The sequence below is a fragment of the Schistocerca gregaria genome, chromosome 10 (assembly GCF_023897955.1).
Source record: "Schistocerca gregaria isolate iqSchGreg1 chromosome 10, iqSchGreg1.2, whole genome shotgun sequence".
NCBI classification, from domain to species: domain Eukaryota; kingdom Metazoa; phylum Arthropoda; class Insecta; order Orthoptera; family Acrididae; genus Schistocerca; species Schistocerca gregaria.
Window position 1 is genome coordinate 205,936,134 of NC_064929.1, and position 16,396 is coordinate 205,952,529.

Genomic DNA, 16,396 nt, shown 5'->3' on the forward strand with positions numbered 1-16,396 from the left:
TATCAAATGCGCCTCACACGAGAAGGGCCAGATACACACCCACAAGCAATACATCGCCAACGCCTTCTCGACAGCATGTATTTAGGCAGCCATGTCTAACCAGAGGGCCTTGCTGACTCACTCATCCAGTGTGGCGTCTGTCAGTCTACTGACAGAGCGGTCCTAGTTCACGTCAGGTTACGATAGTACACAGCGACTGGGTTAGTGAGTACAGCAGGACTTTTACTGAACCAGCAGTGCGACTTGAGTTTTTAGTGGAAATATTAGCGATACTATCTGCAAGAGGACTACTACTGATGAGCTTGTACCACAACACTTGGACTCTATTCATGTTAAGCAAACGTTCATGCAAATAAAGAACCAGACTGATCCACATGTGCATTTGTATGACAGAAAGAGGATACCGGCCACCCTTAACAACATCCTCTCCCTTGCTTCCTTGCGGTACAAGGCTCTACAGGGACCAGTAAAGTCTCTGAAATTGTGTCACTACATTTGTGTAAGTACTTTAAATTACACTTTTTCTGAGATTTGATTTTGACAAAATAAAGCCTATGTGTTGCCCAAAGCTCTGATGAAGTTATACCTATTTTCCCATGATCCAATTTTGATGAAATGAACACTATATGAAATAGTTTTGAAAATTTGCGTGTTCAGACAGACAAACATACTGAAACTTTGAATTACGACAGGTGATCCGATTTTTGTCAGTTAAATCCTACATGGTGCCGCAAAACAACAATCAAGTTACCTGCGAAAACCCCATGAAACCTCTTCTAATAGTTTTGGAGATTAGCGTGTTCAGACAGACAGGACAGATTTACAGTTTTATTAATCGTACACTACTGGCCATTAAAATTGCTACACCACGAAGATGACGTGCTACACACGTGAAATTTAACCGACAGGAAGGAGACACTGTGATATGCAAATGATTAGCTTTTCAGAGCATTCACAGCAGGTTGGCGCCGGTGGCACACCTACAACGTGCTGACATGAGGAAAGTTTCCAACCGATTTGTCATACACAAATAGCAGTTGACCGGCGTTGCCTGGTGAAACGTTGTTGTGATGCCTCGTGTGAGGAGGAGAAATGCCTTTCCGACTTTGATCAAGATCGGATTGTAGCCTATACCGATTGCGGTGTATCGATTCGCAACACTGCTGCTCGCGTTGGTCGAGATCCAATGACTGTTAGCAGAATATGGAATCGGTGAGTTCAGAAGGTAATACGGAACGCCGTGCTGGATCACATCGGCCTCGTATGACTAGCAGTCGAGATGACAGGCATCTTATCCGCATGGCTGTAACGGATCGTGCAGCCACGTCACGATCCTTGAGTCAACAGATGGGGACGTTTAGAAGACAGCAACCATCTGCACGAACAGTTCGACGACGTTTGCAGCTCGGAAACCATGGCTGCGGTTACCCTTGACGCTGCATCACAGACAGAAGCGGCTGCGATGGTATACCTGGGTGCACGAATGGCAAAACATTTTTTCGGATGAATCCAGGTTGTGTTTAGAGCATCATGATGGTCGCATCAATGTTTGGCGACATCGTGGTGAACGCACATTGGAAGCGTGTATTCTTCATCGCCATACTGGCGTATCACCCGGCGTGATGGTATGGGGTGCCATTGGTTGCACGTCTCGGTCACCTCTTGTTCGCATTGACGTCACTTTGATCAGTGGACGTTACATTTCAGATTTGTTACGACCTGTGGCTCTACCCTTCATTCGATTCCTGCGAAACCCTACATTTCAGCAGGATAATGCACGACCGCATGTTGCTGGTGCTGTACGGGCCTATCTGGATACAGAAAATGTTCGACTGCTGCCCTGGTCAGCACATTCTCCAGATCTCTCACCAACTGAAAACGTCTAGTCAACGGTGGCCGAGCAACTGGCTCGTCACAATACGCCAGTCACTACTCTTGATGAATTGTGGTATCGTGTTGTAGCTGCATGGGCAGCTGTACCTGTACACGCCATCCAAGCTCTGTTTGACTCAATGCCCAGGCGATCAAGGCGGCTATTACGGCCAGAGGTGGTTGTTCTGGGTACTGATTATTCAGGATGTATGTACCCAAATTGTGTGAAAATGTAATCGCATGTCAGTTCTAGTATAATACATTTGTCCAATGAATACCCGTTTATCATCTGCATTTGTTCTTGGTGTAGCAACTGTAATGGCCAGTAGTGTATTGGTATGTATTTAACCTGATATGGTGAGACAGATTCATAGTGAAGTGTCTCTGACGTCTAAAGACAGACCACTTGGTCCAAAAGCATTTGGCATCTTTGAGAAAATTATAAAAAAGTTGTAAAATGCTTGTTACCTAGAGGCAGATTTTTTATTGAAACGTTTCGTCTGACAGTACTTACTGGCCAGGTGCAACGCAGGTACCGTTCTCGCACGGTGGGTCGCAGTATGGCCTGCACCTGCTGGGCTTCCCTGGGACGCTCTCGTAGTTGGGCCAGCACCTACACGTGCCCGGGGCGTGGCATCTGGCGTTCACACACGTGTACGTCTGCCTGACCTTCAGCGGATTGCTGCACTGGCACTTGCTGGGGGCGACGCATCTCCCTTCGCCACAGCCGTGAACGCAGACGGGCTCACAGCGGAGGGGCTCGTTCCTCTCGATCTCAACAAATGATCTATTGTCGCTGCAAAATAAATTACACACATTAATCTAGCGCAATGCCGATTACAGACAGAATTAAAAATGGCAATTGAACGAATGCGGCATTTTTTTCTTCACTTGGGCTGTTGGTTATATTGAAGAAGCAAAGAACCTGGTACACCTGCGTAATATAGTGTGGAGCCCCCGTGCGCAAGCACAAGTGCCACAACACGACATCGCATGGACTCGATTAATTTGTGAAGTAGTGGTTCGAAATGGTTCAGGTGGCTCTGAGCACGATGGGACTCAACATCTGAGGTCATCAGCCCCCTAGAACGTAGAACTACTTAAACCTAACTAACCTAAGGACATCACACACATCCATGCCCGAGGCGTTTCCAGACTGGTGAAGTAGTGCTGGAGGGAACTGACACCATGAATCCTATAGGACTGTCCGTAAATCCGTGACAGTACGAGGGGGTGGAGGTCTCTCTTCGGAACAGCGCCTTACAAGGCATCCCAGATATGCTCAATAACGTTCACGTGTAGGGAGTTTCGTGGCAAGCGAAAGTGTTTAAGCTCTGAAGAGTGTTCTGGATCCAATGTGTAGCAATTCTGAACGTTGGGGTCTCACATTATCCTGCTGGTATTGTTCAAGTCCGTCGGAACGCACAATGGACATGAATGGCTGCAGATGATCAGACAGGATGCTTACGTACGTGTCACCTGTCAGAGTCGTATCTAGACGTATCAGGAGTCCCATATTACTCCAACTACCTGTGAGCAACGCCATTACAGAGCCTCGACCAGCTTGAAGAGTCCCCGGCTGACATGCAGGATGCGTGGATGAATGAGGTTGTCACCATACCCGTACACGTCCATCTGCTCGATACAATTTGAAACTTGACTGGTTCGACCAGGCGACATGCTTCCAGGTATCAACAGTCCAATGTCGGTGTTTACGGGTCCAGTCGAGGCATAAGGCCTTCTGTTGTGCAGTCATCAAGGGTACACAAATGGCCCTTCGACTACGAAAGCCAACATCGATGATGTTACGTCGAATGGTCCCTGCGACGACACTTGTTGATTGCTCAGCATTGAATCTGCATCAGTTTGCTGAAGCGTTGCACTTCTGCCACGTTGGACGATTCTCTTCGGTCGTCGTTGGTCCCGTTCTTGCAGGATCTTCTCCCGGCGGCAACGATGTCGGAAATTTAATGTTTTACAGTATTCCTGATATTTACGCTACACTAGTGAAATGGTCGTACGGGGAAATCCGCACATCATCGCCGCCTCAGGGATAATGTGTCCTATCGCTCGTGCGCCGACTATAACACCATGTTCAAACTCACTTAAATCTTGTTAACCTGCTATTGTAGCAGCAGTAACCGATCTCACAACTGCTCCAGACACTTGATGTCTTATGTAGCCGTTGCCGACCGGAGCGCAGCATTCTGCCCGTTTACATATCTCTGTATTTGAATATGCATGGCTATACCAGTTTCTTCGGCGCTTGAGTGTTGTTTGGGTGCCTCAGACACAACTTTATCAAAAATGGTTCAAATGGCTCTGAGCACTATGGGACTTAACATCTGTGGCCATCAGTCCCCTAGAAGTTAGAACTACTTAAAACTAACTAACCTAAGCACATCACACACATCCATGCCCGAGGCAGGATTCGAATCTGCGGCTGTAGCAGTCGCGCGGTTCCAGATATATAGCGCCCACGACCGCTCGGCCACACCGGCCGGCCCCCACCTTATCAAGTAGACAAGCAACAGAAAAGGGCTGAGTTAAATTCCAGGTGTGTCGAATGGTTAACTCTCATTTTTATCTAATCTAGACAATTATCAGTCCAGGGTTGATTGAAGAACCAGCGAGCCGGCAGTTGTGAACGTGCGGTTCTAGGCGCTACAGTCTGGAACCGCGTGACCGCTAGGGTCGCACGTTCGAATCCTGCCTAAGGCATGGATGTGTGTGATGTCCTTAGGTTAGTTAGGTTTAAGCAGTTCTAAGTTCTAGGGGACTGATGTCCACAGATGTTAAGGCCCATAGTGCTCAGAGCCATTTTTGAACACGCGTAATGTATCACGAAGCAAATATCGTCCGCATTGGCGGAATGTTACGTGATACCAAGCGCTAATACGTTTGTGACTATTACAGCGCCATCTATCACAAAGCGAAAAAAGTGGTCCAACTAAATCATTCATATTTCTTTATGTACTTCGCAAATATGTAATGAAAAATGGGGGTTCATGTTTTTTAAAAAACGCAGTTGATATCCGTTTGACCTATGGCAGCGTCATCTAACAGGCCAATCATAGCGCCATCTGGTTTCCCACTTCAAGCTAGACAAGTTTCGTTCTTTGTAGTTTTTTCGTTTGACTCTTATTTCGTGAGATATTTGGCCCGGTCACTATCAATGGACCACCCTGTATATAGACAACTATAGTTCAATTCTTTTATCTTGGTGGTTCGCGCATGCCCGCCCAGAAGCGGGAGATTGCTGCGTTGCCAGCTGTACGCGCCAAGAGAAGCAGCGGCATAGTATAGTTCGCAAACTTACGTTTAGGGGGGAGTGAGCAGTTTACGAAGTAAAGCCACCATGGCTGTATTAACTCTTTCGCTGCTACAGAGACGTGCTCCCCGCGAATTTGTAATTATCGCATTGCTCGTCTGTGCAGACACATGGTGTTTCGACTACTTTGATACAGTTTATCATTCGATTTCACAAAAACTATAACGCCCACAAATTTGATTTTTACACATCTTCTTGATTGATACCTTCCACCCCCGTCCCCCCCCCCCCCCCCCCCCATAAATGACTTAATTTTGTTTCGAAGTTCAACGCAGTTCTTGTGCAGCATTAGATGTAGTAAACCACTGCACGAAATTTTGAAGAGTTTGCAGAGGTAAAAGTCCACAGCGTATACTTTCCGTATGGTCGATTTTAGTTGCCACTAGAAATTTCAAAAAATTACATTCAAACGAGATAAATTCACGAAGTAAGACACTTCGATATTGTTTTTAAACAAAGAAAATATTGAGCACCGAACAAGGTTTGAACTCAGAACCTTTCGCTTAGCAGCCATACACTTTTTTTCCTTTTTTGTTTTTTTGTTATTTTTTTATTTTTTATGTTTTTTGTTTTATTTTTGTTTTATTTTTCTTCTTTTTTCCTTTTTTTTTAAAGTTAACGATAATGGAACCGCTTCCCATTACTCAGTTACTCTCTTTCTCTAACTTTCTTCCTTTGTTTCCCTTGGTTTTTTTCTTTTCTAACATGATCATATATTATACCAGTTTATAGGTAGGCACACAACAAAGATAGAAAGATACATGGAGACTGGTTATATTTCACCACCTGGTGCTAACTATATGTCTAGACTTATTTTGTTAGAACAACATGTAAGACGCAAGAATGAGATCAGTGTACGAATCATCAAAACTCAATTGCGCTACTAAATGGAAAATTGAGGGAAATTGAGTGGGGTTGGCACACATCTCAGAGTTGTTTCGCATATGCATGATGTAATGCAGCTGAAAATAAATTGGCAAAATATTCATGTTTTTTTTCACTATTCTTGATCTTAGCATATGTTTCCCAAATGTAAGTCAAAAAGGTGAGTCCATCGTGAATTTGACGGTCGATGAGGGCGTAGACAGTATGGCCCAAAAACCACACAGCAGTATTGTGTTTTGCACGTGGGAAATATTTAAAATCCGGTACAATGACACTGTCAACAGAGACGTGGGCCGGCGTAGTACGTGTGATGAGAGCCACCGTTAACTGGCAAGTCCTCCACACATCGGAAACAGCATGACATTGCAGGCAGTGTTCTCTGGTGTCGGGCACGCCACACCTGCCACAGTTGGAGGAGGCGAGAAGCTGAATATCGGCAAAACGCTGATTGGTGGGCAGTGTGATGTTGACGAGTTTGTACGACAACTCAGGCACATCGGATGGCAGAATACTGTTATTGGTATTTGACCACACTTGCTTCCAGTTTACAGTAGGTAGGCGAGCTTCCAATTTATTAAGGGGAGGTTGTCCCATCAATTCAGTATAGAGTTGCCGTGCTGTCCTGTGTGGATCCGTGGCCATGCAGAGGATGTAACTTCTATTAAGGGTATACTTCCGAAGAAAAGACATGTGGTAAGGGATGCTGGCCACCGATACTGGGGCGCTTTGAGTTTCTGGCCGAACCACTACGCTACTGCAGCTTGTAATTGAACACCTCTCCTGGAGGACTTTCAAATATCACACAAAATACCGACAAACACTGTTTGTATGATTATGAATTACTCACGTTTCGCCGAAGTACAACAGGAAGTAAACAATTACCGCTGTTCTTTATTGCGAAAAAGCGGTTAGTGAGAATGAATTTCCCGTACTATTGCCTGAATTAGGAGGCTTATGGCTTGTTTGGTTTAATTAATTAATACACTCCTGGAAATGGAAAAAAGAACACATTGACACCGGTGTGTCAGACCCACCATACTTGCTCCGGACACTGCGAGAGGGCTGTACAAGCAATGATCACACGCACGGCACAGCGGACACACCAGGAACCGCGGTGTTGGCCGTCGAATGGCGCTAGCTGGGCAGCATTTGTGCACCGCCGCCGTCAGTGTCAGCCAGTTTGCCGTGGCATACGGAGCTCCATCGCAGTCTTTAACACGGGTAACATGCCACGACAGCGTGGACGTGAACCGTATGTGCAGTTGACGGACTTTGAGCGAGGGCGTATAGTGGGCATGCGGGAGGCCGGGTGGACGTACCGCCGAATTGTTCAACACGTGGGGCGTGAGGTCTCCACAGTAGAGCGATGTTGTCGCCAGTGGTCGGCGGAAGGTGCACGCGCCCGTCGACCTGGGACCGGACCGCAGCGACGCACAGATGCACGCCAAGACCGTAGGATCCTACGCAGTGCCGTAGGGGACCGCACCGCCACTTCCCAGCAAATTAGGGACACTGTTGCTCCTGGGGTATCGGCGAGGACCATTCGCAACCGTCTCCATGAAGCTGGGCTACGGTCCCGCACACCGTTAGGCCGTCTTCCGCTCACGCCCCAACATCGTGCAGCCCGCCTCCAGTGGTGTCGCGACAGGCGTGAATGGAGGGACGAATGGAGACGTGTCGTCTTCAGCGATGAGAGTCGCTTCTGCCTTGGTGCCAATGATGGTCGTATGCGTGTTTGGCGCCGTGCAGGTGAGCGCCATAATCAGGACTGCATACGACCGAGGCACACAGGGCCAACACCCGGCATCATGGTGTGGGGAGCGATCTCCTACACTGGCCGTACACCTCTGGTGAGCGTTGAGGGGACACTGAATAGTGCACGGTACATCCAAACCGTCATCGAACCCATCGTTCTACCATTCCTAGACCGGCAAGGGAACTTGCTGTTCCAACAGGACAATGCACGTCCGCATGTATCCCGTGCCACACAACGTGCTCTAGAAGGTGTAAGTCAACTACCCTGGCCAGCAAGATCTCCGGATCTGTCCCCCATTGAGCATGTTTGGGACTGGATGAAGCGTCGTCTCACGCGGTCTGCACGTCCAGCACGAACGCTGGTCCAACTGAGGCGCCAGGTGGAAAGGGCATGGCAAGCCGTTCCACAGGACTACATCCAGCATCTCTACGATCGTCTCCATGGGAGAATAGCAGCCTGCATTGCTGCGAAAGGTGGATATACACTGTACTAGTGCCGACATTGCGCATACTCTGTTGCCTGTGTCTATGTGCCTGTGGTTCTGTCAGTGTGATCATGTGATGTATCTGACCCTAGGAATGTGTCAATAAAGTTTCTCCTTCCTGGAACAATGAATTCACGGTGTTCTTATTTCCATGAATGTAGAATATGAAGCAATTGGTATAAAGAATGCTTTTCCCAAACTTTCTATAAAAGAAAGCCTGCTATCAAGACATTGCTTTTGTTCAATTACTTTATTTATGACTGAACGTTTGTAAAACTGAAGACACTCGTCCGTGCTCTGCACTGCAGTCGAGCTCCGGCAACGTCGTTCTCTGTTCATTGGCTGACTGTGTTTTGTGACGTCAGATGCGCAGAACGAACGTAAACTCGTCCTCCGTCGTAAATGACGCGCACTATAGCAGTCCCGGGTTGACTGTAGAAGAGCGGATGAGGGAAAGGTTACTGACTCACCTGTAGCCCTTCATGCACCTGCACCCGCCGGGTCCACTACAGAGTGTGTTAGGCCCACACAGAGCCCCACAGTCTAGCCGGCACTCGAGTAGTCCTCCGTCGCTCACTGTCAGCTTGTACCCTGTGACACACTGGCACCCCTCGGAGCCATTGGTCCAGCAACGCAGCGTCGCCACGCACGTCCCCAGACCGTCTTCCGTCTCGGCCTGCTGGTAGCCCGCGAAACATTCGCAGCTGTTCGGGGCGGTGCATCTTCCGTAAGGGCAGCCAGAAGCGCACGAAGGCTGACACGTTCGCAGCCCGCTCGTCCCATTCGGTTTCAACTCGTACCTGGCAGGGAGAGAGACGCAACGTGAGCATAGCATCCTGCAAATGTTCCTGCCTAACGAACTACTCTAATTACTGAAACTTCCTGGGAGATTAAAACTGTGTGGCGGATTGAGACTCAAACTCGGGACCTTTGCCTTTCGCGAGCAAGTGAGCTACCCTAGCACGACTGACAACCCGCCCTCACAGCTTCAATTCTGCCAGTACCTCGTCTCCTACCTTCCAAACTTCACAGAAGCTCTTCAGCATCCCTTGCAGAACAAGCACACCTCCAAGAAAGGCTAAGCCATGTCTCCGCAATATCCTTTCTTTTCAGGAGTGCTAGTTCTGCAAGGTATGCAGGACAGCTTCTGTGAAGTTTGGAACCTAGGAGACGAGGTACTGGCGGAATTAAAGCTGTGATAACGGGCTGTGAGTCGTGTTTGGGTAGCACAGTTGGTAGAGCACTTGCCTGCAAAAGGCAAAGGTCCTGAGTTCGAGTCTCGGTCGGGAACAGAATTTTAATCTGCCAGGAATTTTCGTATCAGCGCACACTCCGCTGCAGAGTGAAAATCTCATTCTGGAAACATCCCCAAGGCTGTGGCTAAGCCATGTCTCCGCAGTATCCTTTCTTTCAGGAGCGCTAGTTCTGCTAGGTATGCAGGAGAGCTTCTATGAAGTTTGGAAGGTAGGAGGCGACGTACTGGCGGAATTAGAGCTGTGAGGAGGGGGCGTGAGTCGTACTTGGGTAGCTCAGTTGGTAGAGCACTTGCCCGCAAAAGACAAAGGTCCCGAGTTCGAGTCTCGGTCCGGCACACAGTTTGAATCTGCCACGAAGTTTCATATCAGCGCACACTCCGCTGCAGAGTGAAAATTTCATTCCAGTAAACTGATTACTATTCGCATTACCAATCTTCTTGGAGACTCAGTTCGCAGCTGCAATTAATTGTGTAACTGATTTGGTGCTGCGTACTGCTGTCATTTATCGTTATTGGTTGTGCAGTTGTACAGTTTAAGGGAGCAGTTTGACAGAGTTTTAAATGAATGAAGTTCTATGTGAACACACGGAATGGGAAATTTTAGACAATTTTGCGCTCGTTCTGCAATGAATTATTGCAGGAACAGTGGACATGCAGTTGTTAGAAGCTCATGATAGCTTCCTGCTTGGAGCGTTACGTTCACGTTAGCTTTATTTAGTTTTATATGTTTTATTTTATTTATTTACATACTTCTAACACCACAACTTACTGCGCTTCACATACAGTGACATAAAAAGTCCCAACACCAAAAAGTAATTAATGTAGAATAATAGTGGTTCATGGTGTGGGTTCCTGTAGTCATGTCCTAGTTCATGAACCACGGGCAACGTATGAGTGGCCAAGTAAGTGGTCCCGACAGTCGGGATACCAGTTACTTTGGAAAAAGGCTGGGCATCTCGGACGTATTCTGAGTCGTGGTCACCTTTGTGCTCATACGGCAAAGACTACCAAATCCACCGGTTAGTCCCTCAGCCGTTAGGGGTAAAACTCAATGGGACTCGGGGCAAGTAAGGCTAGCAACCTGCTTCTCCGATATTTTAAATATGATGCTGGCAACAATCAGAGCAAAATGCCTCGGACGTTTGGAGGTGACAGAGTCCCACCTCTAACTGACAAACCAGGGACTGCTAAGATACGACTTGGCAAACAAATGGTAATGAGATGGGGAGCTATTAATATCAATGGGGGCTACCCTGGGAAGAAGATAGAGCTGGCACAGGCTGCAAATAAGATGGGGCTGGACGTTTTAGCTGTTAGTGACATTTGGGTAAGGGGTGAGAAAGAAGAGGAAGTGGGAGGATACAAAGTCTACCTGTCAGGAGTCAAAGCAGGAATAGCACAATGGGGTCTAGGGCTCTACATCAGGAAAGAAATGGAACCCAGCGTAGATGCAGTAAGGTATGTAAACGAACAACTGATGTGGATAAATTTGACAGTGTCTAGCAAGAAAATTAGGATTGTGTCAGTATATTCGCATTGTGAAGGGACAGATCAAGATAAGATGGATAGTTTTTATGAGGCAGTCAGTGATGTAGTTGTTAGAGTAAGGACAAGGACAGTGTTCCGCTCATGGATGATTTTAGTGCCAGGATTGGAAATCGAACAGAAGGGTATGAAAAGGTTATGGGTAAATTTGGAGAGGATATGGAGGCCAACAGGACGGGAAACAGCTCTTGGATTTCTGTGCCAGTATGGGCTTAGTAATCACAAACTCCTTTTTTAAACATAATAACATTCACCGGTATACTTGGGAAGGCAGGGAAACCAGATCTGTCATTGATTATATAATAACAGATCAGGAATTCAGGAAGGCTGTGAGGGACACACGTGTATTCAGGGGATTCTTTGATGACACTGATCATTATTTAACCTGCAGTGAAATTGGGATTGTGAGGCCGAAAGTGCAGGAGGTCAGGTCCGTATGTAGGAGGATAAGAGCGGAGAAACTTCAGGATAAGGAAATCAGGCACAAGTACATAACAGAAATCTCAGAAAGGTACCAGTTGATTGAATGTAGTCAATTACAGTCATTGGAAAAGGAATGGACAAGGTGCAGGGACACAGTATTAGAAGTGGCTAAAGAATGTCTTGGAACAGTAGTGTGTAAAAGTAGGATGAAGCAAACAGCTTGGTGGAATGACACAGTCAAGGCAGCCTGTAAAAGGAAAAAGAAGGAGTATCAAAAATGGCTACATACTAGAACTCAGGTAGACAGAGAAAGTTATGTTGAAGAAAGAAACAAAGCCAAACAGATAATTGCAGCATCCAAGGAGAAATCTTAGGAAGACTTTGGAAACAGGTTGGAGACTATGGGTCAAGCTGCTGGAAAACCATTCTGGGGTGTAATTAGCAGTCTTCGAGAGGGAGGTAAGAAGGAAATAACAAGTATTTTGGACAGGTCAGGAAAACTGCTGGTGAATCCTGTGGATGCCTTGGGCAGATGGAGGGAATATTTTGAAGAGTTGCTCAATGTAGGTGAAAATACGATCAGCAATGTTTCAGATTTCGAGGTAGAATGGGATAGGAATGATGATGGCAATAGGATCACATTTGAAGAAGTGGAGACAATGGTCAATAGATTGCAGTGCAATAAAGCAGCTGGGGTGGAAGAAATTAAGTCGGAACTCATCAAACACAGTGGAACGTCAGGTCTTAAATGGCTACACAGGATAATTGAAATGACCTGGGAGTCGGGACAGGTTCCATCAGACTGGAAAAAAGCAGTAATCACACCAATCTCTAAACAGGAAACAGAAATGATTGTAACAACTACAGAGGTATATCTTTAATCAGCATTGTGGGTAAATTCTTCTCAGGTATTGTTGAAAGGAAAGTGCGAGTATTAGTTGAGGACCAATTGGATGAAAATCAGTGTGGATTTAGGCCTCTTAGAAGTTGTCAGGACGAGATCTTTAGCTTACGGCAAATAATGGGGAAGTGTTATGAGTGGAACAGGGAATTGTATCTATGCTTTATAGATCTAAAAAAGGCATATGACCGTGTTCCTAGGAGGAAGTTATTGTCTGTTCTGCGAGATTATGGAATAGGAGGCAAACTTTTGCAAGCAATTAAAGGTCTTTAAATGGATAGTCAGGCAGCAGTTAGAGTTGACGGTAAATTGAGTTCATGGTTCAGAGTAGTTTCAGGGGTAAGACAAGGCTCCAACCTGTCTCCACTGTTGTTCGAATTATTTATGGATCATATGTTGAAAACAATAGACTGGCTGGGTGTGATTAAAAAAATGTGAACACAAAATATGCCGTCTCGCATATGCAGATGACTTAGTTGTGATGGCAGATTCGATTGAAAGTTTGCAAAGTAATATTTCAGAGCTAGATCAGAAATGTAAGGACTATGGTATGAAGATTAGCATCTCCAACACAAAGTAATTTCAGTGGGAAAGAAACATAAACGGATTGAGTGCCAAATAGGAGGAACAAAGTTAGAACAGGTGAACGGTTTCAAGTACTTAGGATGCGTATTCTCACTGGAAGCGAGGTGTAGCAAAGCTAGTGTAGTGAGCGCTCAGCTACGATCTACTCTCTTCTGCAAGAAGGAAGTCAGTACCAAGACTAAGTTATCTGTGCACCGTTCAATCTTTCGACCAACTTTGTTGTATGGGAGCGAAAGCTGGGTGGATTCAGGTTACCTTATCAACAAGGTTGAGGTTACTGATATGAAAGTAGCTAGGATGATTGCAGGTACTAGCAGATGGGAACAATGGCAGGAGGGAGTCCACGATGAGGAAATCAAAGAAAAACTGGGAATGAGCTCTATAGATGTAGCAGTCAGGGCGAAAAGGCTTAGATGGTGGGGTCATGTTACGCACATGGGAGAAGCAAGGCTACCCAAGAGACTCATGGGTTCAGCAGTAGAGGATAGGAGGAGTCGGGGCAAACCAAGGAGAAGGTACCTGGATTCGGTTAAGAATGATTTTGAAGTAATAGATTTAGCATCAGAAGAAGCACCAATGTTAGCACTGAATAGGGGATCATGGAGGAATTTTATAAGGGGGCTATGCTAGAGGACGCCACCATCATTTTACCATACAGTAAAACTGCATGCCCTCGGGAAAAATTACGGCTGTAGTTTCCCCTTGCTTTCAGGTGAATTATTCTACATCATCATCATCATCATCATCATTTAAGACTGATTATGCCTTTCAGCGTTCAGTCTGGAGCACAGCCCCATTATAAAATTCCTCCATGCTCCCCTATTCAGTGCTAACATTGGTGCCTCTTCTGATGCTAAATCTATCAATATTTCGGAGGTAAGCAAAACGAGGATAATGGAATGTAGTCGAAATAAGTCGGGTGATGCTGAGGGAATTAGATTAGGAAATGAGACACTTAAAGTAGTAGACGAGTTTTGCTATTGGGTGAGCAAAATAACTGATGATGGTCGAAGTAGAGAGGATATAAAATGTAAGCTGGCAATGACAAGGAAAGTGTTTCTGTAGAAGAGAAATTTGATAACATCGAGTATAGATTTAAGTGTCAGGAAGTAGTTTCCGAAAGTATTTGTATGAAGTCTGGCCATGTATGGAAGTGAAACACGGACGTTAAATAGTTCGGACAAGAAGAGAAGCTTTCGAAATGTGGTGCTACAGAAGAATGCTGAAGATTAGATGGGTATGACGAGGTATTGAACAGAATTGGGGAGGAGTTTGTGGCACAACTTGACTAGAAGATGGGATCGGTTGGTAGGACATGTTCTGAGGCATCGAGGGATCACAAATTTAGTATTGGAGGGCAGCGAGGAGGGACAAAATCGTAGAGGGAGACCAAGAGATGAATACACTAAGCAGATTCAGAAGGATGTAGGTTGTAGTAGGTACTGGGAGATGAAGATGCTTGCACAGGATAGAGTAGCATGGAGAGCTGCATCGAACCAGTCTCAGGACTGAACACCACAACAACAACAACAATAATGCACCTTCAGGAATACATTTGTCTAGGTAACATAATTCAGTGTTAACTTTGCAAGATCGCAGGCTAATGCAAGCGCGAGATAAGTCATTGCAAATGTGAAATGCTGGTACATTAATAGCTGGTGTAACTTTCAGTATGTTGAATGCAAGCACTTAGACAGGCATGCATTGTTGCAGATGCCGAATGTCAGTTGGTGGGTGGAGTTCCATGGCTGTCGGCCAGTACAGGATGCTGGAGTTCTCGCCCGATGATGTCCCATTTCTGCCTGATTGGAGACAGATATGGTGACTGAACAGGCCAAGGCAACATGTCGACACTGTGTAGAACATATTGGGTTACAACAGGGCGGGCGGTCGAGCGTTATCCTGTTGGAAAACACCCCATGGAATGCTGTTCATGGATGGCAGCACAGGTGGACGAATCACGAGACGAACCTACACTTTTGCAGTCAGGCTGTGTGGGATGGCTACGAGAGTGCTCCTGCTGTTATACGAAATCGCACCTCAGACCACAACTCCAGGTGTAGATTCAGTGTGTCTAGCAAGCAGACAGGATGGTTGCAGGCCCTCAACTCGCCTCCTTCTAACCAACTCACGGCCATCACTGGCTCCGAGGCAGATGCAGCGTTGATCAGAAAACACAACAGACCTCCACCTTGCCCTCAAATGATCTCTCGGTAGACACGACTGACATCGCAGATGGCAGTGATTTGGGGTCACTGTAATCCTCGCTACAGGGCGTCTGGATCTACATCTACATTTATACTCCGCAAGCCACCCAAAGGTGTGTGGCGGAGGACACTTTACGTGCCACTGTCATTACCTCCCTTTCCTGTTCCAGTAGCGTATGGTTCGCGGGAAGAACGACTGCCGGAAAGCCTCCGTGCATGCTCGAATCTCTCTAATTTTACTTTCGTGATCTCCGCGGGAGGTATAAGTAGGAGGAAGCAATATATTCGATACCTCATCTAGAAACGCATCCTCTCAAAACCTGGACAACAAGCTACACCGCGATGCAGAGCGCCTCTATTGCAGAGTCTGCCACTTGAGTTTGCTAAATATCTTCGTAACGCTATCACGGTTACCAAATAACCCTGTGACGAAACGAGCCGCTCTTCTTTGGATCTTCTCTATCTCCTCCGTCAACCCGATCTGGTACGGATCCCACACTGATGAGTATAGGTCGAACGAGTGTTTTGTAAGCCACCTCCTTTGTTGGTGGACTACATTTTCTAAGGACTCTCCCAATTAATCTCAACCTGGTACCCTCCTTACCAACAATTAATTTTATATGATCATTCCACTTCAAATCGTTCCGCACGCATACTCCCAGATATTTACCAGAAGTAACTGCTCCCAGTGTTTGTTCCGCTATCATATAATCATACAATAAAGGATCCTTCTTTCTATGTATTCGCAATACATTACATTTGTCAATGTTAAGGGTAGGTTGCCACTCCCTGCACCAAGTGCCTATCCGCTACAGATCTTCCTGCATTTCGCTACAATTTTCTAATGCTGCAACGTCTCTGTATACTACAGCATCCTCCGCGAAAAGCCGCATGGAACTTCCGACACTATCTACTAGGTCATTTATATATATTGTGAAAAGCAATGGTCCCATAACACTCCCCTGTGGCACGCTAGAGTTTACTTTAACGTGTGTAGACGTCTCTCCATTGAGAACAACATGCTGTGTACTGTTTGCTAAAAACTCTTCAATCCAGCCACACAGCTAATCTGATATTCCGTAGGCTCTTACTTTGTTTATCAGGCGACAGTGCAGAACTGTATCGAACGCCTTCCGGAAGTGAAGGAAAATA

General features: G+C 46.2%; 1 protein-coding gene across 5 annotated transcripts in view; it reads right to left on the reverse strand.

Annotated features, from left to right (window-relative positions):
• Window positions 1–16,396, reverse strand: part of LOC126293178 (platelet endothelial aggregation receptor 1-like) — a 150,373-nt gene that overhangs the window by 41,037 nt on the left and 92,940 nt on the right. For 3 of the 5 annotated variants that reach the window (XM_049986278.1, XM_049986277.1, XM_049986276.1), the window contains 2 exons: window positions 8,799–9,128; window positions 2,387–2,668 (listed from right to left, as the gene is read on the reverse strand). In XM_049986278.1, coding sequence (XP_049842235.1) covers window positions 2,387–2,668; window positions 8,799–9,128 — 612 coding nt within the window. The remainder of the gene's footprint in view (window positions 1–2,386; window positions 2,669–8,798; window positions 9,129–16,396) is intronic. The other 2 variants (XM_049986280.1, XM_049986279.1) reach the window with 1 other exon arrangement.